The 20,744-nt window shown below is 51.3% G+C and overlaps 1 protein-coding gene across 2 annotated transcripts; it reads right to left on the bottom strand.

Annotated features, from left to right (window-relative positions):
* Window positions 1-766: 766 nt before the first annotated feature.
* Window positions 767-20,303, bottom strand: LOC141731092 (adenosine deaminase-like). 2 transcript variants are annotated; one of them, XM_074553573.1, is made up of 12 exons: window positions 20,177-20,299; window positions 19,190-19,302; window positions 12,931-12,992; window positions 9,708-9,830; window positions 9,459-9,602; window positions 8,578-8,693; window positions 6,198-6,322; window positions 4,558-4,629; window positions 4,200-4,301; window positions 3,450-3,517; window positions 2,918-3,047; window positions 767-2,517 (listed from the first exon to the last, which is right to left on the bottom strand). In XM_074553573.1, exons 2-12 carry the CDS (start codon window positions 19,190-19,192, stop codon window positions 2,416-2,418), a joined length of 1,047 nt encoding a protein of 348 aa, XP_074409674.1. In that variant the 5' UTR covers window positions 19,193-19,302; window positions 20,177-20,299; the 3' UTR covers window positions 767-2,415. The 2 variants fall into 2 exon arrangements, with proteins under 2 accessions (XP_074409674.1, XP_074409673.1); XM_074553572.1 differs by lacking the exon at window positions 19,190-19,302 and having other exon boundaries at window positions 768-2,517; window positions 20,177-20,303.
* Window positions 20,304-20,744: the final 441 nt, after the last annotated feature.

Raw genomic sequence — 20,744 nt, 5'->3', positions numbered from 1 at the left:
ATGCTTATTTCCCAGGAGCTATATTTAAACCTGTTCCCTTTCTCTTGCCCCCCGTAGTTAATACCAGCTGTGTGTCAGGGCAGCTGGCACATGAAAACAGGTTTCCAAAAGTAATAGGAATCATATTTATGCTGGGCTTAGATGTCAAAAACGGTTCCCCCTGCAAGTGACAGCCAGCTCAGCCACTGTCACTGCCGGTGCTGAAAGACCAGGGGCACTGCCTTAATCCAGCCCCATCCTCACCTGCAAAGCTGCTGAGCACAGGGATGCTCCCAGCCCTTCTTTCCAGCTGAACACGGGCATGCCAGAGCTGTCAAAGTCCAACCAAGCACTAAATAACCCAAAAACCTTGGGGCAAACACTCCCCTGCCCACGCTGATGGTGAAGCCCAGCAGCCCAGACTGCTCCTCTTTGGCTCTGAGCATCAACCAACTGTGCAAAACCCAGGAGACAAAAGTGACTACTTTTGATAAACACCTGGAAAGGTGAGATGTGATGGCATTGCTGCTCCAGCAGTGGCACACAGCCCTTGTGATACTGAAGGGAAAAGGACAGGGGAGGTTGGACAACCTGGAGCCACAAATCCAACTGGGCTGCTGGGAAAGGGAGAGGCTTCCCTCTGGCTTCCCTTCCAAGCTGGCAGCAGGAGAAGGCAGCAAAGCCCCCATCACACCTATCAATGAACCCCCAGCAGGGATTGGACACCACAGGCCACAGCTCCTAACAGTCACCCTTGGACAGAAAGGCACAAGGATTTCTCTTTTAATACAAATTTGTTATTTTATTAAACAGGATTAACAATCTAAACTGTCCAGAATCCAAACAAGCAACTCTTCAGAAACAATTGTTGGAGAAAATGACCCAAAACCTGTTTCTTACCACAATCACATCCTTAAAAGTGATACTTTATCTTTTGCTTTATAAAAGTAAGAAAATCACTCTCTCATCTTCAGTTATCTATCTATGTGTCTATATGCACCACGTTCTTCAGAGATGAGTGTTTTACTCTGAAGACCAGCATGGAAGCCCAGAAAGAATGGAAACACTCCCAGCACACCATCCCTGCTGGCAGGGACTGGGCCAGTCCATGGGCTGTCCATGGCAATGCTGACCATGGCCCCTTTGCAAAGGCAAACTTTTGGTACAGAATCTTTGGAGTGAGCATCTTGGCAGAGCCCTGGGATGCTAAAGCACACCACACACTCAGGTAAGAAAGCAATGGTCTCTTCTTATCTGGATGCACAGCTCTATTGCTTATTGAGTAAAAACACTCTAATGCCATAAAATCACTAAGGAAATTTTGGTGAGTTTCTCTGTATAAATTCTACACCAAACCGAAGATCTGACTTCTAGCCAGTGTCATAATTGAGTGAGAGAAGCAATCAGATGGGACCTGAGTCAATGTGTGACATTGGGTCCAAGTCAAATTACTTATTCAGCCTTTAGAGTGCCTTATGATTGAGTCAAATCAGAAAGAGGGCAGAATTGTTAAACCAGGCAATCAGTCATGTTTTTTCCAAGCCCTAAGCAAAGGTAAGAGGAAGATCAAACTGCAGTTCACAGGAGTTCTCCAAGATTAAAAAAGTGGGGAAGATGCCAGAAGGCAGATTTTGGCCTGAAGTGGTAAAATTGTCCCAACTTCCCCTGCATGTGCAAGCATGGTCATGGCCAGCTGTGAGCACAGCTGGGGCCTGAGCCCAAGGTGTGCATTGTGCAGCAGTGACATTGGCAGGCCTGATACATGGGAGTTCTCTGCAATAATGGATGCCAAAAAAAAATTGTATTTTGTTTTAAATGCCCTTTGGACTTGTGCACTGGCAGGGGCAGCAGCTTGCAGCTTGTTCTTGTTCCAGTCTTGTTAGTACAAGACTAACCCTGGGTAAATAGAGCTGAGACCAGGCCCTCCCACCCACAGGGACAAGAATAAAGCCTCTGGGTCTGAAAGGGCTGCCAGCACTAGCACACCTCTGCCCTGGAAAGGTGAATTAACCCAGGCCACAGCCAGAGCTCAAAGTGGATATTTCAGCACTGAGGCAAGGGCCAGGCAGGTCAGTGGCACAGGACAGGTAAAACAGGGAAAGAGGAAGGGAAAATCCCATAAGGGAGGTTGTTCTGTTTGCATTTGCAGCACAGAAAGCCCAGCAGATGGAGAAGGGAGTCAGGCCAGCAGGCAGAGCCAGTCTGCTCGCACAGCAGCAGGACAGGAAGCTGGAGATCCATTCAGGAGACACTGTGGGCCACAGGTAGGTGTGTGTGATTGATGGTCTGATTCTGATGGGCACTGTGAGGGTCAGCACAGGGCTGCCAGGAACAGAGGCTGGCTCTGGGCACCCCCAGCCAGTGCTCCCACTGGCACAGAGGAGAGCCAGGCTCTTGTGCAGAGGGGCCCCACTCCAGGCTGGCTCCAGGGACAGCTCAGGATGCATTGGGCACCATCCCATAAGCTTCATACAGCTTGTTGAGCAGCTCCTGCTTTTCCTTCTCGGGTAAGAAGCTGGACTGGGCTGCATTGATGTTCTGAGGAGGCAGAGGAGGAACACAGGGACATTAGGACACATCAGGACATGAACACACAGCTGTGCACATCCCAGCACCTGGCTCTGAGCAGCAACAGGCAAGGGAGGGCATAAAGTTTCCACTCTCAGATTCATTGCCATGGCCTTATTGGATGCCAACTGCTCTGGCCCATCACTAGCAGCAGTCCCAGGAGAAATGAGACCAGCACAAAGCAATGGCCTTTAAATACTCTGGAATTTTTGGGAGATGTACTTTGAGCCTGGTCCTACTTTCCTGCTTACAAGGCCAGAGCGGAATTTTCTGCTTCCCATTTAAAACTCTTCAGCTTATAAATAAAACCAGCAGGTTGTTCTGGGCTGCACTGAGACACCAGCAGAGCACCCAGCCAAGGCTGACTTACAACTCTCTTGAACTCCTCTTCAGTGAATCCCATGTGTTCCTTCACAATGCCATAGTCCTTGTCAAGGGTGGAGTTGAAGATCAGGGGGTCATCTGTGTTTAGAGAATAGTTGGCACGATCCTTCTTAAATCTGCAAGGAAATCAGGTTGAACTGGTGGCGGAACAGTGGCTGTGACACTGTGCAGTTCTCAGGGTGAAATGCAGCAAAAGCAAAGACTTTGGGACTGCTGGAGAAAAGCACAAGGCTCAGCTTGTCCCCTTGGCTCTGCACTGACCTGCCAGGAGTGGCTGGGCTGTAGCTTCTCGTGCCCCATAGCTCAGAGCAGGGCAGGAGGGACAGGGGAGCCTCCCCAAGGGACCCCCACACCCCTCCAGCTGCACCAGGCTCTCTCACCATGTGCCATGGTACATGGATGTGCCACATGGTCCTACATAATTAGGACACCGTGCCTTAGCTTTGTAAAGCAATAAAACAGCTGTAATCAACCCAAATCCTGGTTATTTGATATGTCACATAATTGAGAAGTCTTACTGTATTACGGGGTGTTTGGTGAAGTCCGGAGGACATGCCCCAGTGAGATAACTGGACCAAGGACAGACCTGTTTGGGGGAGTTGAGCAGGAAAACCAGGATCAACCACATGGATCTGAACCCCAGCTGTGGACACAGATAGCTCAGTACTGGTAAAACCAGACCAGAGCTCTGTTCACAGCTGCCCCTCAGCACTGCTCTGACAGACCAGTGCGTGTCCCAGGACAGGGATGCACAGAGCCACAGCACTATGACAGGACTGTGGGATGTTCCCCGTGGCCAGTCAGTCACCAGCCCTGTGCCACTCACAGCTACAAAACCACCTGCATTAAGTACACATTCCCTCTATTAGTGGATATCTTCATTCCGGGGAAAAGCAAAAGAAATCCTTACATGCACTGTAACTCCCAGGCATTCCCACCCTCTAACCTGACTTGCTCTGGTACAGCAGCCTGATTTGTGTATAAATCAGTGAATAAGCCCTCCAGAATTTATCCTTGGCCACACAAGGATCCATTCTCTCTGCCACATCCCTCCCACCAGCTGCTGTGCACACCAGTGCTCCCAGCAGACACACAGGTTTGTCCCCAACATTTTTCCTGTGCAGCTTTGGGCATAAACACAACATCACTGTGCACATGGTCAGCACCTGGGTGTCAGGTCCTGTCCCTGGCTGTAGCACAGCCTGGGTGAGTGCTTGTTTTCCACTCAGCACCTCCCTGGCTGTCACAGTCCCATGGCACATCCTTACCTCAAAATGCATCTTTGTTTTCAGCAGCTGCTTGTAGAGCTCAGGGTCCTCCAGGACGTGGTACCCATGGCCAACACGCTCGGTCTTCAGGACATAAACTGCCTAGAGAGCACAGGAGAAGCACTCAGAGCCTCAGGCACAGCTGAGCCCTGCCTGCCCAGAGCCCCCATCCCACTGCAGGTACAGCCACAGCCCCGAGCTGGCCCCTGGCATGTCCCTTTCCAGCCATCAGATCTGTGCCCATGTTCTCAGGGTTCATTTTGCTGTGGATTTGGGGACAACATGGAAATCTCTGTGTCCTGAGCACAGAGGCATCACAGCCTGTCCCTCTGTGCCCTGAGGCAGGAGCCCCTCATACCTCCTTGACCATGGCAGCCGGGCCAGCCTCCCCAGCATGGACGGTGCGATGGATCCCACACCTCTCAGCCTCCTGCAAAACAAGGGACAACATCCTCCTGTGCCATCCCCTGCAGCAAGGACAGCCAGCTCTGGGCTGGCACTGCTCTCACTGCAAGGCTCCTGTGCCAAGAGCCCACAGATCACGAGCCTTGCACTCCAAGGGCTGCAAGAGCTCAGTAATGTCACACACAGAGACACTTAAAAATCCTGGTTATCTTCCACTGGAGCCCAGCCAGGCTCTTCACGGCCTTTTAACCCTGGCTGAGGTCACCACTGCCTCCTTTCCAGACAGCAGCAAGCTCTGAGCTCCTCTTCTCTACCCACCAGCCTTTCTGCATGAAACTTGCAGCAGTTCCATGCTATGGAACTTCTACATTTTGGCTAGCTGCAGCCACATGTGAGGATGCAGAAGCACCCCAGGGCAGAGATGAAGCAATGCTCTGACACAGTGAGGGGCTGGGGGTGGAGGCAGCCCAGCCCTAAGGACCCTGTGAGTGCAGCTTTGGGTTCAGCTCCATCATCACCCAGATAATTTCTTTGTCTGGGGGTCACAGGTCACCTGGGCTTTGGGAAGCCATGGAGACTGGAGGGAAGCCTGGCTCCTGCTCTGCTGGGGAAGGGCCACCCAGCTGGCAGCAGCAGACAGACTGCAAGCCCCATCTTGCAGCACATGTTGTTCACAGACATTCCTTCAGGGCTTTGCACTCAGGAGTGTTTTGCTGTTACTTAATAGGAATAGGAGGAGAGGTTGCTTCAGCATCTCAGAGCCTGAGTGAGCCCCGGCACAGAGACAAGATGCATCCTTCAGACAGAGGAGGCTGGACCTGGTACTGCTGGCTCACCAGGGCAGGATGAGGTTGCCTCCCCATCAGTTAATGAAGCCCTGTTCCTGTGTCATTGTCTATAACCACCCTGTTCAATCAGCACAGCAGGGCAGCCCTGTATCAGCTCCCACTGATGGGTAAAGACCCCAAGGAAGCCCCAAGTCCTTTCAGACCTGAGCACTCCTTGCAAACCACCACCCTTTCTGTCAGTGATGGTGCAGAGCCCCCTCCCCACTGATGGTGGGAACTGACAACCCCAAATTCCCACCAGCCAAGAGCAGAGAGGCTTTCCCTTCCCTTGGAGCCACTGCAAAGGCTGAGGTTTGGGGAGAGCCTGGGATCAGGCTCCTGAAGCCATTCCAGTGTTTGCACTTGAGATGATCAGATAAAAGCCCTGCAAATGTGCAGTTTCTGCTCTGCTCCTCAGTGATTTCTGCCAGACTGGAAAGGCCAGTCTCTTCCACCCCTGGCTGTGGTTTCACCAAGCCCCAGGAGCCAACAGCAGAGGAGTGGGGGTTGATTTGGGCTCCATGGAACTCATGTCACACTCACAGTGCCAAGCCCCAGCTCTGAGGCCATGTTTTAGCAATGATGCCTGCCATTAATCACTTAGGAAATATAAACAAATGCTTTTTCTATTTAACTGAATGTTTTTAATAGCTGCAACGAATTTTTAAGCTGTCCCAGCTGTTTGTAGTTTGAAAAGCATCCCTTCACACACATCCCCTCAATATATATTCTTCTAGTAATTTCTTTTTAAAAACTTATTACAAACCTCATAAGCCTTCTTATGCTCAGCATAATCCTCCACCTTCAGGGTCTCATCTCCAGCCAGGTCAACACCCACCACAGAGTCATTCTGGTACTTCTTGCAGAGCTCCACCACCTCTAGAGACCAGCCTGGGAGAGGCAGCAGCAGCATTCAGGAGGAAGCATTCATTAGGGTCACACTTGCAGCATCTTTCTAAACAAATGCTGGTCCTACAACTAGAAGGCTACAGCTATTTCCTTTAGTCTTTCCCAAAATTTGATGCTGAAAAAGAAAGCTAGCAAATTCCTAGGAAGGTCTGTCATCTCTGTGATCTTCAGGCAGATAAAAGCTGTCAGCTGATCAGTCTGTTGTCAGTGAAAGGGAAATTAAATGCATTCACCAGCTATTAAACTGCTCTCATCATGTTTTTCTGCTCACTTCAAGCAGGGGAAAAAATAATTTAAAATCTTCCAAGCAGTGGTGATTGCTGCAGTTGCAGGAGGTTAAGATGAACTGCACTGCCCAGGGGCTGTAACATGATGTGTTGGAGAAATCCCCCAACTCCTGAGCTCTCATCCCCTCCCTGGCTGGGCAGGGTGAGGGTAAAGGCAGGAACTGCCCCACCTGATGAGCTGTGTCAGGGAGGAGATTGGGCAGGGAGGGGTCTCTGGGGGGCCCTGTGCTGCAGCCATCCCTGCCCTGGTGCATCCTTGACTCTCCCAAGGATTCTACTCCTGATAGGAAGGAGCTGAAATTTTATCTATTTGCCAACAGGGACAAAGACACTAACAAGTGGCCAACAACTGCTTGAGAGTTGCATCTCTGATCAGGATAGATAACCTCTGAGAGAGAAACTGCATCTACCAGCTCACATAGCACTTAACCCTAGCAGAAAGGCCCAGAAACAGAGAGAAACAGTTGAGTTAATAATTAACAGGCACCTGCTGTGTACAGTAAAATCCCCAAATCATATGAACACACCAGGATGATGTGTGCAACTTCATCATCTAGTTTTTTCCACCATTTTCCAACTTGCTGGGTTAGAGTAATTATTTTATTAACAAGTTTAATATGAGTCAGTTCTGGCTGGTATCTCTGCCTCTCTCTCATCAGTTCATTAATTACAGGGTGGCTTCTCAGTGTGCAGCACATCCTGAATGCACTGCTAAACACTCTTATCACGCTCACCATTGGTTCTGGGTATCAGCTGGGACACAGGTATGAGAATGCCACCTCTGCTGGTTACAGCAGCAATCCCTCCTGCAGGGCAGTGCAGGCTGCACACACCCTTGGGTGCTCCTGCCACCTCCTTCCTTTACCACTTGTGCACTGGCAGGGACTGTAACTGCAGATCACTGTGCCACTGCCTGACAGCTCTCCTATTTCTACAAAGAAAAACATTTTTTTCTCCTAGAAATCAGAAATATAAGGATCAAGTTTTCAAAGTAATGTTTTGTGTTGACTGTGGAAGCAGGGAAAAGAAAAATTAGAAAACCCCACTTTCAAATCTACCAAGATTCTACCAGCTTCCAAGAAAATAATTTTTGACATTTCTGGGCACAATTTAATAATGTACTCACTAGGAAAAATCTTTCCACCATCTACCCTACTAAGCCTACATAACTGGTGTGAGATATGAAGATACTCAGAATAAAACCTTCACATAAAACAGCTGCTGTCACACAGGCTCTCTCTGGCTGCATCCTTCCCTAGAGGAAGATGCTTGTGAAAACTCAGCAGCCCATTGAAATGCTGGTAATTGGCTTTTATTCCTGTTCTGGGTCACAGCACCTGTTACCAACAAAGCTTTTTGTCTAAACTGAGGATTTTTAAAAAAACATTTTATATACGTGCTCAAGTGTATCTGACTTGTGTTTTCAGATTTAGCCAGCAGAGACTGGCTGTGCCAGTGGATTCTCTGGCTGCCCCATGAGCCAGGCTAAGGAAGGAGCATCCTGCTGTAGGACCACGAGCAGGGAATGTGAGATGGGCTGCCTGCTCCACCTCCCACGACCATTTGCTCTCAGACCTCCAGCCACTCATGGCAGATGCAAGTGCTCACTGTACCAATGGTTTTAGTGGCCCAAGGTGAGCTCTGGCCTTTGGGCAGGGAGCAGAGACCACAGCTGCCCCAGGAGAGCACAGAAGAGCCCCTTTTGTCCCTCTAGCAAGGCACAACCAGTTCAGATACTGGTTGTACCCACAGACCCCCACTCCTGCATCCAGCAGAGCTTTGCCCTACAGTGAAGGAGCAGAGACCCCCAGAGACCCCCAGCACTGTCTGGTGCAGCACCAGCCCCACAGACTGGGGCTGTCCCCACATCCTGCAGGGCCCCAGTCCCAGGGACATCCCCCCACCCCTCAGGGAAGGGAGCAGAGCAGCAGGGCAGCTGCAATACATTACTTGGCATATGGCGCATGCAGCATAGAATAGACCTGGCTTTGATGTGGAAATCCCTCTCTCCATCCTTCAGTCCCTGATTTACGAGCTGAACCACTTCATCTGGAGTGAGGTCCCCCCTGCAGGGAAGAAAAGCCATCAGCAAGAGGCCACACACTTGCCAGGGAGGCAGGCAGGTCCAGCCCAGCAGCCCCACAGCAGGACAGGCTGCCCCAGGTTCCACTTGCCCACTGAGATCACCCAGAGCCCTTTTGCAGCCCTGCCACAGCCATATTTACCAGGTACAGGTGTAACCCCTGTGCCACTGCAGCAGGCACAGTTGGCACCAAGATTTAGAAAGGCCTTGGGGAACTGGGTGTCCATCCTGCCTGAGCAGAGGAATCCCCTCTTTGCCAGAGCATCTCATTGGGGCACACAATTCTCTGCAAGCCCAGGGCTCTGCACCCACCACAGCACACTCTGCAGGGCCCCAGAGCCCAGCACTGATTTAATGAGAGGCACAAACCACAGAGGGGATGTCATGAGAGGAAGGGATCAGAGCAGCAGCCCCCTCCAACACCAGCCACCACCTCTGCCAGCTCAAACTCCCATTCTGTGGTCAGGCAGTCCCTATGGGCACATTCCTTTCCCTCTCACAGGCTTCAGCCTGAAAGGTGAGCACAGAACTCAGTGCCCAGAGCAAGAAACATTAAAACACTGCAGCACACAGAGCTGTTCAAGGTGAAAAACCCTGTTGATGGGAGAGGTGGAGGCATGCTGGCTCTCACTGCATGGAGGAGGAAGCAGGTTTGTTACAGCAGCCTTTGAAGGCACAGTGGCTGACTGGCATGGGGATGCCTTCTCCATGCCCACCCAGCAGCTCCCAGCTGCCCAGGATCACTCACTCAGCTTGTCCCCAGGGGATGGGATCCACACCAGAGTTGGCCAGGAAGTGAGGGCTGTACCGAACCTCCACGTAGGCGACTCCTTCCTTGGCTTTGGTCTCCACAAACTCGTAGGCAATTCTCCTCACTGCCTCACGGTCACCCCTGCAGGGATGGCAGTGCCACTGTCACCCTCAGGGCCCACAGGGCACCTTTGAGGTTGATCCTGACAGGCATTGAGGGGAAAAAAGCAGAAAGCAGGGTACTTACGCAATGGCAGGCATGTAGTAATTAAATTTCTCTAGGAACTCGGGGAGTGTCAGTGGTGTGTCATAGCTCACATACTTCATGAGCTCCTCAACAGTGTTCCCAGGGAGAGGGATGCCTCTTTTCCTAGAAACAAAGCCACATGTTACTGACAGGAAAGGTTATCCCATTTTTAACAAGTCCATTGTACACACCAACTGCATCCAAAATTGGCAGCTTTAACCATCATTTTCTCCCAGGAAAGATCCAGCACACCCTGTCCTTCCAAAACCTCCTCATGGATGGAGCCCTGAACCTCAGCAGAGAGGAAGGCAATCCAAAACACAGGCAAAGCACAAACAAACCCAAATACAAGCCCAGGCTGACCTGGCAGGAACACAGCCAGGGCACATTTTAAGCTTAAGAAGGAGTTCATCTAAAGGGGCTCTGGAGTATTTCTTGGCACGTCCTAGACCTAGCAGCAGAATTGGCAAAATTCTTCAGAAGAGTTAATTTCCACTTATGCAGGCTCAAAGGATTAAAAAATCAAGGAGATGCTCCAGGGCCTGGGATCACACAGGCAGAAGTGTTGTGGCCCATGGGTTTAGTGCCAGCAGCTCCTGAGAGGGAGCTGCTTCCTGAGCCCAGCGTCCTGGTGGCATCTCCTGTGACAGGAACAGCTCCCACACAGGAACAAAGGGCAACAGCTGCTCTCACTGAAGGGAGACACACACCTATCCCCACATAAATGCCTCCAAGAGGGAAGAGCCACCTTTCCCAGGAGCAGCTGGAATTCTGAGTGGGTGAAGGGGTTCCTGGTGTGGGGACAGCTGAGATCCAGGGAGCTGCCAGCCAAGGGTGCTGCAGCTCTCTGGGCAAGCTTTGCCATCTCCCCACCCTCTGGTACCCTGCACAAGCCAAAACAAATTTGGAATAATAACCAGACATTTGTTTTTAATCCCCTTTCCTGCCACAATGAATTACAGCTGATTGATGGGAGAGCCCTGCTAATAGAGACAAAACACCAGAGCCAGCTGCAGTGCTGCCCTGCCAGCAGCCATCCCCATGAGCCATGCAGGGACACAGTCCAAAGGAGCCTGCTCCTGGCCTTGGAAAACATTGCTCCTGCCCCACTCAGGCAGCAAGGAAAGCAGCCCCATGCTCAGCCCTCACATGCAATCTGCACAGATTAAGTTGCAGGGAACACTCACTGCTGCCAAGGCATCGGTTTTCCTCCCTGCCTTGCCCTTTCCATGGCACTGACACCTCAGTCTCTGCTCCAGGAACCGACCTGCACCTTCCTCCACCTGCCCCAGCAAAGTTTCCTACAGCAAAGCCACGTCCCTGCCCTGCTCCATGTGCTTGCTGAGGCAGTGCCTTCCTGCAGGCACCAGTGGCAGTGCTTTGGGATGATCCACACTGGAACCACACCTCTGCATGGGGAGATCTGGTGCATCATGCCAGTGTGGCTTTTGGGCTGCTGCTGCCCCTCCTTGTAGGTGGGATCCTTATTGCAGCAAAGTGGCCAGAGGGGAACGTGTTTGTCCTCACTGCCACCTCAGTGTCCTGCCCAGAGCTCCCTCCAGCCACGGGCAGCACCATGCACACCATGCCACCACAGAAGGGGCACCTCTGCTGGGGACACCCAGGCCCCACGAGGGGTCTGTCACATCTCTGAGCCCTCTGGCTGAGCAGGAATGCTGCAAAGGCTGACCCAGACCTGACAGAATTGGAGACAAGGTTTCTAAATACAGCCGAGTTCAGCAGTGCACTGCCCACAGGGGCCTGTGCATCCCAGCAGCTTGGGCTTCTGTCTACATGGTCAAACACCATCTAGCAAAATTATTTCCAGCTCTTTACCTTTAAAAATAGACCACAAGCAGCATTCTGTGCCCAGGGTGAGGTTATGAGGGCAGTCAGTCCCCTAGAGCCTTCTGCACTGCCCCAGTGGTTTGTGTGTGAGTGCAAGTTTCAGAGCCCATGAACAGCACAGCCTTGCTCCACCCCAGGGCTGGCAGCTCAGGGGGTGCCAGGGCTGTTTAAAAATAAGAGGGAACTCAGCACACGCTCAGGCAGTGAAGGTTTCTGCCCTGAGAAAGGATCCTGGCACAGGATCCCCAGACAGCCAGTGCCTCCTGGGTGTCAGGGCTCCTGCAATTCCCCTAGGGGACTACACTGGCATTTTCTGTTTGCAGGCAGAGGGACCCAGCACAGCCCCAGGGAGTCGGCACCAGCTCTCCTGTTCTCTAGGAGCTGCATTCCAGCCCTGCAGCCCAGCAGCAGGAACCCTGAGCTCACCATGCCAGCATCCCTCAAGAAAATGGGATGGACAGCCTTGACCCACACTCCTTTCTCTGACTGCACATCAAAAAGTATGGCCAGACCCTCCAGAAAGAATACTCCTCCCTAGGACTGCACTGCCTTGGAATCTGCTGGGCTCACAGGATGCTAGACACCCTCCCCATCCTCCTCCCCAAAATACCAGAGCTGTGCCTAAGAGCTATTTCCTGAAATCCTTACCATTGCCACCTTCTTGTTCTGAGGTATCAGTGACAGCTGGAGGAAATCTTGTTTGTTTTGCTTACAAATGTGGAGCCAGGCCCTGGCACAGGTTAATCATTCACCCCGTGCTTCCCACACAACCCACACTGAAGGAAGATGCACGTGGGCTCTGTCAGGGAAACATCCTCTCTCTGAACCCCTGCCAGGTGCTTCCCTGGGCCAGCCCCACACCAGTGAGACTCCCTGCCTGCTGACACCAGGCACACAGCCTGGCATTCAAATGCCCATGGCAGCAGGGCAGGCAAGGCCACCCAAGCTGGCTTTTCCTCCCAAACCACGTAGCAGCAGCACCACCAACACAACACTCCCAGCCTGCTGCCATTCCACTTGGCTTTGTGAGGAGGAATGTGGAAAAAGAAATGAGACTGCAGGACCTCTGCTGTATCCTGGGCACACTTCAAAGGCGGGCAGCTCTTTATGAGACATCTTCTGGACTTCTCTCATGGTGCTCCTCTGAACTTGCCCAGCTCCCAAACCCACCTCAGTCCCATTCCTGATGCCTGGGAAGCCCCCCTGTGTGTTGGGGTGTGCTCAGTGCCCTCACACTGTGCAGGTCTGGGCAGAGCCAGCAGCAGCAGCAGCCAGGTTTGCTGCCTCAGGAGCTCCTCTGTCACAGACAGCAGCAGCAGAAGGGAGGATGCCTTTGCACTGCAGCTCCCAGAGCTGATGTCCCCCCACAACTCACTTGCCAAAGTACAGGATGGTCTCTGGTCTGATGGCTCCATCCAGGTGCACGTGAAGCTCTACCTGCAATGGGAGAAATGGGTCAGGCACTCTTGAGCTGCAACAATAATTCAGACAGAAGTAACTGGTGCTCACATGGGTATAAATGTACCCAATACAGATACAAAGTCATGACACATCAACATTTTTTAAATATAATCATTATGAAATTTATTTTTCAGTATCTATGTATTGTCTAAGTATTTTGCTGCAGCTTACACATTTAATGAAACTTTAGAAATTTATCCTGTTCCCAGTAATTTTGAGGAACAGCCCTATCTTTACTTAGAGTTCAGGAGGAGTGAAAAAAGCAAATTCCAGACACCTTGACTTTCCAGCTCGCTTCCTCCTTGAAATCACAGGAAGCCAAGCCCTAATTAATTTCCTAAGAGTCATTACATGAAAACTTGGACTTCACTTCCAAGAATCAGCTCCTGCTGGGTTGTTAGTTACATGGTATTATCAGGGCTTACAGGCTCTCTAATCCTACACAAGGGGTCAGTCCCATGGCACAAAGGTGCCATAAAATAATAATAATAACAACAATAAGAATAATAACAACAAGAAGAAGTTGCCCCATAGAGCCAACAAGGTTTCAAAATAACACACTTAAATTTTTACCCATTAAAAATAGTACAGTAACTCAAGTCTTTTTACTCTGAAGCCCTATTTCCCCATTATTGCTGAAACTTTGAATTTTGGAGAAAGAGAGCCAGAAAAGCAAAAGCAAGCTTTTCCCATTAGCCAGCTGGGGCTTTTGGAGGAACATGACAAATGTGATTTGGAAGTCGAACTGGGAAGGAAAATATTAGCTGTAAAATGTTTCAGCTAGATAACCATCTTTCCAGAACTGTCTTCTTTTAAGTAACAGAATAGCCTACAAAATACATATTAGAATTTACTCTATTTTTACACAAAACTGTATATTAGAAACTTACTACACAAGGTTCTTTTAGGATATAACATCAAGGACATTTAGTTATAACACCCATGCATTTTCCTGCATAGATGAGAGCTGCAGGTGCCAAGGGTAAGAAAGGAGTAGGACTCAGAAGAGGACTGGATATTTGCATGGATAACTGACCTCCCCAGGGTTACTAATTACAGCCCACAAACCCTCTGGTGTCAGGGCAGGTATCAAACAACAACTACCAGGAGCTGGGAGAAAACTGAGCAAGCAGTGCCTGCCGGTGCCCAGGAGCAGGTGAGATGAGCTCCTGGCACAGGGCTGGCAGTGCCCATCTCTGGGGCTGCACGGATGCCCAGGAGCTCACTCCATCCCCACACACACCCTGCACACCTGCCCTGCAGGTACAGCACCTGCCTCACTGCCAGGGCTCCCACTCCTGCTGCAAAAGGCAGGGCAGGGACAGTGCTGGGGCTCAGGCCACCTCCTCGTGATGCCACCAGGCTGCCACTGAAACACTGCTGGGTGCCAAACGCAGGTGGGACAGGCTGAGCATGGATCAAACTGCTGGTGGCAATCAGCTGCTCCAGGGGTCATGGATACACCCACAGCCACCACTGACAGCACACTGTAAAAGCACACCCCTGCCACTGCTCCTACCCTCAAGATACCATCTCAGTCTACACAGAGGAAGATTTAAGAAGGGCAAAACCTGATCTTTCACCTCTCCGTGAGTTATGCAATCCTGCTTATGAGGACTAAATGTCCTGCAAAGCAGCAAATAAAATAACAGCATACAAACATGGTCTGCATTGCCAGATGTAGATGCCTGGCATGTTTTCCACTCTTGAGCTCCAACTCTTATTTCAAAACCATGCAAGATCCACTCCTTGAGGTATTCAACAGCACTCAAGACTTTCTGATGGAGTTACAGGTTTGAAATTTGCTCACATTGGATTTGAAAACAAAGCAACCTGAACCTGTTGAGGTCTTCTCCCTCAAACACTTTTCAAGTGTTTCTCGCAAGAACATCCCAACATGACATTCCCATCAGTGAGACAGCAGATTTCATGGCACCTTCACCTGTGTAAGTCACCTCCTCCTGCCTCTTCTGCAGGTGAGATGCTTGTAAAGCAGCAAGTGCCTCTCCAATACCAGCAACAGGCTCTTTGTCCCCTGCCAGCCTTTTTTTTTGGGTCTGGGTCCTAAGAAACCCTTGTTCAATGCTGTTCAACCCAAAAAGTTTTGGCTTTCCTCCAGACCAGTGCTTGAGAGCAGAGTTTGAACTCTCCTATGCTGTTTAGATGGCCAAAGGACATCCAAGAGCAGATGGAAGTGTGCCTATAGGCCTCCAGATAAGGATGCAATCAGCAGAGGCAAAACCCAGCAGCTCATCTGCTCTGGGCACCTTGCTCACAATTCCAGGTCCGTGGGAGGCTGCTCACTGCAGATTACATTGCAGCTCTCTTCCTGTGTGTTTGTTTCAGGTAAACAAAGCACAAGTCTTTTCCACATACAAATGGGTGACACGACCTTGCCTTAAGCCAAGGAAAGTACCCAGATAAGGATGAAAGAGTTTTCTCTGAGCTGTGGCTCCAGGGGACGATGCCTGAGCAAGCAGAAATCAGGTGAATGCAGGAGCCCAGTGGCTCTTCCAGAGCTCTCTGTTCCTCAGTACACAGCTCCATGTGAATGTGCTCTCAACCCCAAACCTTCTGATGTATTTGTAGAGAAAGCACGAGCACACACATTGTATTGGGATCTCAACACCTGGTGAAGGATCTGAACAGCACCACAGGTTGCACCAGCACTGGGCCGGAACCTTCAGCCATCCCACGATCACTGATCATAGAATCACAGATTGCTTTGGGCTGGAAAGGAACTTAAAGGTCATTCAGCCCCAACCCCCCTTTGCTGTGAGCAGGAATGCCACCCACCAGAGCAGATTGATAACTTCCCTTATCAGCCCAGCTGATGTGGTAACACCTGTTCTGATGAAGAATAAGAGAGCAGCAGAACTCTCCAGTGCTTTCCTGAGGAAGGAGCTTTGTTCTTCTCCCAGGTACAGTGAGGACCCTCAGGACCAGCTTTGTGCAGGAACCCTTCAGTCCCCCCTGCACCTCCACTGACCTCCCACCAGCACATCAAAAACCCAGAGTGTAATGCAATAAAGCTTTTAGTTTCACTCCAGACTTGTTGGAAGCCAGAGGCATGGGTTCAAAGAACGTTCAAAAGGCTGTAAATTGTGTGTTCCTCAGCACAGTCCCCAGCAAGGCCATCAGAGCAAGCCCAGCCATTTCCACTTTTATGCAAAAAAAGTTTTAGCTCAACCATGGCACATGACTCATTAGTGCAGATATCAGCAAGTTGGTTCAGATTTTTAAAAAGGAGAAATTTTAAGGGCTCTGGCTTGACTTCTCTGAAAATATTGTAATGTTTTCTTTGAGATGAAATAAGCTTCAAAAATAAATTCAAACACAAAATGAAGGTACTCAAATAAGTACGTTCCATTCCAAGATCAAGTCTGATTATTTTCATTTTAGTGAAATTAAGAGGAAAAAGTTAACCAAACATTCCAAGTATTTTTATCCACAGTTGACCCAACACAATTTCTCTATTATGATTTGATCAGTGGACCATGGCAGAGCAGTTACCTGCTCAGCTTGCCCATTATATGGCATAAAAAGAGCCATTCAAGCTAAGGCACTTGAAGGATTTTCTGTATAAGGAGGTTGTTAGGGTCTTTTTAAAAATATATACAATGACCAAAGTCAGTCCTCCCCTTTTATTGTAAGGTTTGCAGCAGACGTTAATAGATAATCAGGCTGCTGATAAAGTTGCATCATTTTAAAACCCTTCACAGTGACTTTACCCAGGATTATTTATCAGCCTCTTGAAAGATGGTGATTTAGGCTCATTCTTTTAATCTCAGTGGCTGAAAACCAGGCTAATTGCAGCTCTAATTTGTCAATTATTTGATAAGCGTGACAAATCACTGGAAAAAACAAGTCTGGTTTTAAGGAAATGTGCTGTTAGGAAAAAAGAGTTCCTCATCCTAAATTCATCTCAAATGCTCATTTAGAAGCAAGAGGTGAGAGTGGCTCAAGAGAGTGGAAGTAGCACAGCATTATCCTCAAACCTGAACACTTCACAAATGCACCTGAGAGATGTACCTGTCACCTGCTGGAAGGGGTGAGCCTTTACAAGAGGAACATGGGAGACTACAAGCCCCACAGAGCTCCCCTGGAGGAAATATTTGTGCTTTCTACACATCTGGACAATGATTTATAGGTTTGGTGGCTGAGGAAGAGGAGGATGCTCCAGTGCTGAGCAGCCTGGCACCAACTACATCACTGACCTCAGTGGGAGACCCCTGGTGACATTAATAGGTGATGGTGGCTGTGTGTCATCACAGGTGATGGTTCCCATGGGGTGGCAGGGCCATGTGCCCACCAACCCAGCACAGAGCTCACACCCACCCCTGGCTGGAGCACAGCACCCCTTCAGAGCAAAACAAAGAGTAAAACAGAGTCCTGGCACTTAGTGCAGCACCAAGACAACCTCTTACTGCCACCTGGATCTGGGAAGGTTATCCAAGAGCATCCCTGTGCCACACTGGCAAAGAACTGAGCACACAAGGCAGCACTGTGTAAGGCACGGCTCGAGCTCAGGGCAGTCTCAGCAGCACCAGGCTCTGACCACACCAAGTCAGGGCTCAGGCTGGGCACAAGAGGTGAAGCAGACAAATCCAACATCATCCTCCACACACCATCGTGGACCTGCTGTCCCCTGATGGGCAGGGAGAGTCTGCAGGGCCACAGGGAGTGGGACAGGACATCCAAACCCCCTGGGTACAGCCAGCACAGGCACCTTTGGTACCACCCAGGCTGGGCCAGCAGCCACTCTTCTGTGAGAGGCTGACACACACAGTGTGCCTCACAGAGCAGCTCCCCCATGTCACCTGATGATTATTTTATAAATGAGCTACACCAGTCCCTGGAGAGAGTGGGCCTGACCCCAGAAAGCCCTGTTCCCATTCTGCTCTCCACAGCATGGCACACGGAGCTGCAGGAGAAGACAGCCACACGTCCTGAAGCCCCCAAGCTGGGCTGGCCTACAAGAAGGGGGCAGTGAGCAAGGACACGGTCTCTGCTCTGGCTGTGGGACAGAAAGGGTGATGGCTGACATCAAAGGAACATCAAACTTCTCTGTTCTTTTATGGCCTGAGATAAGCAGGGTTCAAAGTTGTCCTGCCACGGCTCCCTGTTCATCACTGCAGGCACTGGGAGTCAGCGAGTTCCTGAAAAACACAGAGGCAGTCCCAGCCCCACATTCAGCTGGGGCAGAAGCTGCTCCAGTTGCCAGAAACATCTCTAAAACACAAAACTGATCGTTCCCAATGGCAGAGCATCCAGAGGAATGAATAGGGCTCATTAACTGACTTCAGGCCCATTTTTTTTCCCCAAGCCTGACTTAGCAGGTTCACAGGACTGAAAAGGACTGCCTGAGTCAGGAAAACCAGTCCCAATAATTGCCAACAGCCAGACAACAGAAGCTGATCTTAGCAGTCAAACCCTGCAGTTTTTCCTAGGTCTTTCTCTTTGGTATTCCAGTCTACCATACACTGGGAAAGCAGAAGCACAAATGAAAGAAGAACTTAAGTTACTTGTCTCAACCAAAAGTTTAAAATCACCAGGGTGAATCAACAGCCTTTTTCTTAGTGGAGCTGATGAAGCACCACCATCTCCCAAAACTGAAGTGCACTTAAAAAGGCTTTAACCATCAGCACCTGCCAATGCTCCCTGGATTTTGGTATCAAGGTTTGCCTGCTACTGCACAGATCAGCTTCCTGGAAAGGGAACCATAGTGATAGAATGAAACATGAATCAGACCTGTGCACACTGCCCTTTCCAAGAATGTGAGACTTTCCTGGTGCAAACTCAGCTGAGAGATAAACAGAGTGGGAGTGGATACAAACAGCAGCAAAACCCCCCATCCTTTTGTGGTTTCAGAGACAATCTTCTTCTCTAGAAAAGCCACAAGCAGTTGCCACCACTCACGTTTTCCCAGAGCAGCACCACAACTCCCACACCACTTTTCTTGGTCTCCTCTGCCTTGACTCCTACTTTCCCACAAGAGCCCAGCCTGGCACACCCTGTACAGCACCTCACCCAGACCACAGCATGATGGCCGAGCCATCCTGCAGCACAGGCAGTGTTCTTCCATCAGATACAGGACTATTGCTAACCACAGCTCTTTCATCTTCTTCCTCCTCTGGTCCTCTAGGTTACAATCTGGATAATAAAAACATTACCATATGATCCTACTAGAGATGTAGGACACAAGGCATGGAGAGAGTGAAAGACTGGTGCCTGCTGTCAGAGAGTGCTCCAAAGTGGTGCCATGGGTATCTGAAGAATAACTGAACTAAATGTGTAAGAGAAAAAAAAAGCAATGAAACCACAAAAAAAAAAGAAAAAAAAAAAACAAAAAAAGCACACGCAAACCAACCCCCAAAACAAAATAAAAGACACAAGAGAAAAAAAGAGAAAACATCTGTTTTAGCAGGCTACGATAGCGGTTGGGACGCAGGGCCCTTCAGAGCCTCCCCTTCCCCAGCCGGGCCACCTGTGCATCCCCAGCCCGGCAGAGCCGTGTCCCTGACCGGGTGCTGGGATGAGCCTGACCCGCATCGCCCCGGCGGCGGGATGTGCGGGACACCGGGTCGGCCGTGCCCATCCCTGAGGGGAGCACCGGGACCGCCCGTGCCCGTCCCTGAGGGGAGCACCGGGATGGCCCGTGGTCGTCCCTGAGGGGAGCACCGGGACCGCCCGTGCCCGTCCCTGAGGGGAGCACCGGGACCGCCCGTGCCCGTCCCTGAGGGAAGCACCGGCATGGCCCGTGCCCGTCCCTGAGGGGACCACCGGGACCGCCCGTGCCCGTCCCTGAAGGGAGCACCGGGCCGGGCCAGCGCAGCGCCCTGCTGGGACTGCGGGGTGACAGCGGGGGCACCGAGCGCTGTCCTGGGACACATCCCCAGCGAGGGCTCGGCCGTGCCGCAGCTCCGGCCGGGGCAGCCCCGGGCTGCGGAGAGCAGGAGCGCCCGCCCGGCTCCGGTGCACGGCCGGAGCACGGCACCTCCGCACTGGGCACGGCACCTCCGACACGGGCACGGCACCTCAACCCCGCGCACGGCACCTCAGCCCGGGCGCGCCGCGTTCGCCGCTCCCGTTCGCAGCACCTCGGTGCCGGTGCACGCCCCGTTCCCGGCTCTGCGTCTCCGGCAGCGCCGCCAGCCCACCTTGGGTCCCTCGAAGATCCCCCGTGCCCGCTCCATGCTGCCGCTGCCGCTGCCGCCGCCGTTGCCGCCGCTCTGCCGCCGCCGCCGCTCCGCGCCCGCCCCGCTGGCCCGGCCCCGCCGGCCCCGCCCCGGCCCGCCCCGCGCACGCCGGGCCCGGGGCAGGCACAGGGCGACAGAGCAGAGCGCTTCGGCTGAGGGGGCACGCTGGGGTGCATCCCCTTCCTCCCCCTGCCATGACAGGGACACCTGCCGCTATCCCAGGCTGCTCCGAGCCCCGTCCAGCCCGGCCTTGGACACTGCCGGGGATCCTGGGTCAGCCACAGCTTCTCTGGGCAAGCTGTGCCACCCTCACCATTCTCACAGGGAGAATTTCTTCCTCACGTTTAAAATAAACCCACCCTTCCTGCAATCCCACTTTTGTTTCCTTCAGGATTTGAGGGCCCGGGTGGACCTGCTGATCCAACGATAACAGTGGCAGAAAATGGAACTGAAAAAAAATGATAGCTTGGCCTGAAGAACAGGAAAGCAATCTCCAGCTTTGATTTCAATCTGAAACCAATTCAACAAT

This window comes from Zonotrichia albicollis, chromosome 17 (genome assembly GCF_047830755.1).
Source record: "Zonotrichia albicollis isolate bZonAlb1 chromosome 17, bZonAlb1.hap1, whole genome shotgun sequence".
Lineage (NCBI taxonomy): Eukaryota > Metazoa > Chordata > Aves > Passeriformes > Passerellidae > Zonotrichia > Zonotrichia albicollis.
This window is presented reverse-complemented; position numbering and strand designations above follow the sequence as displayed.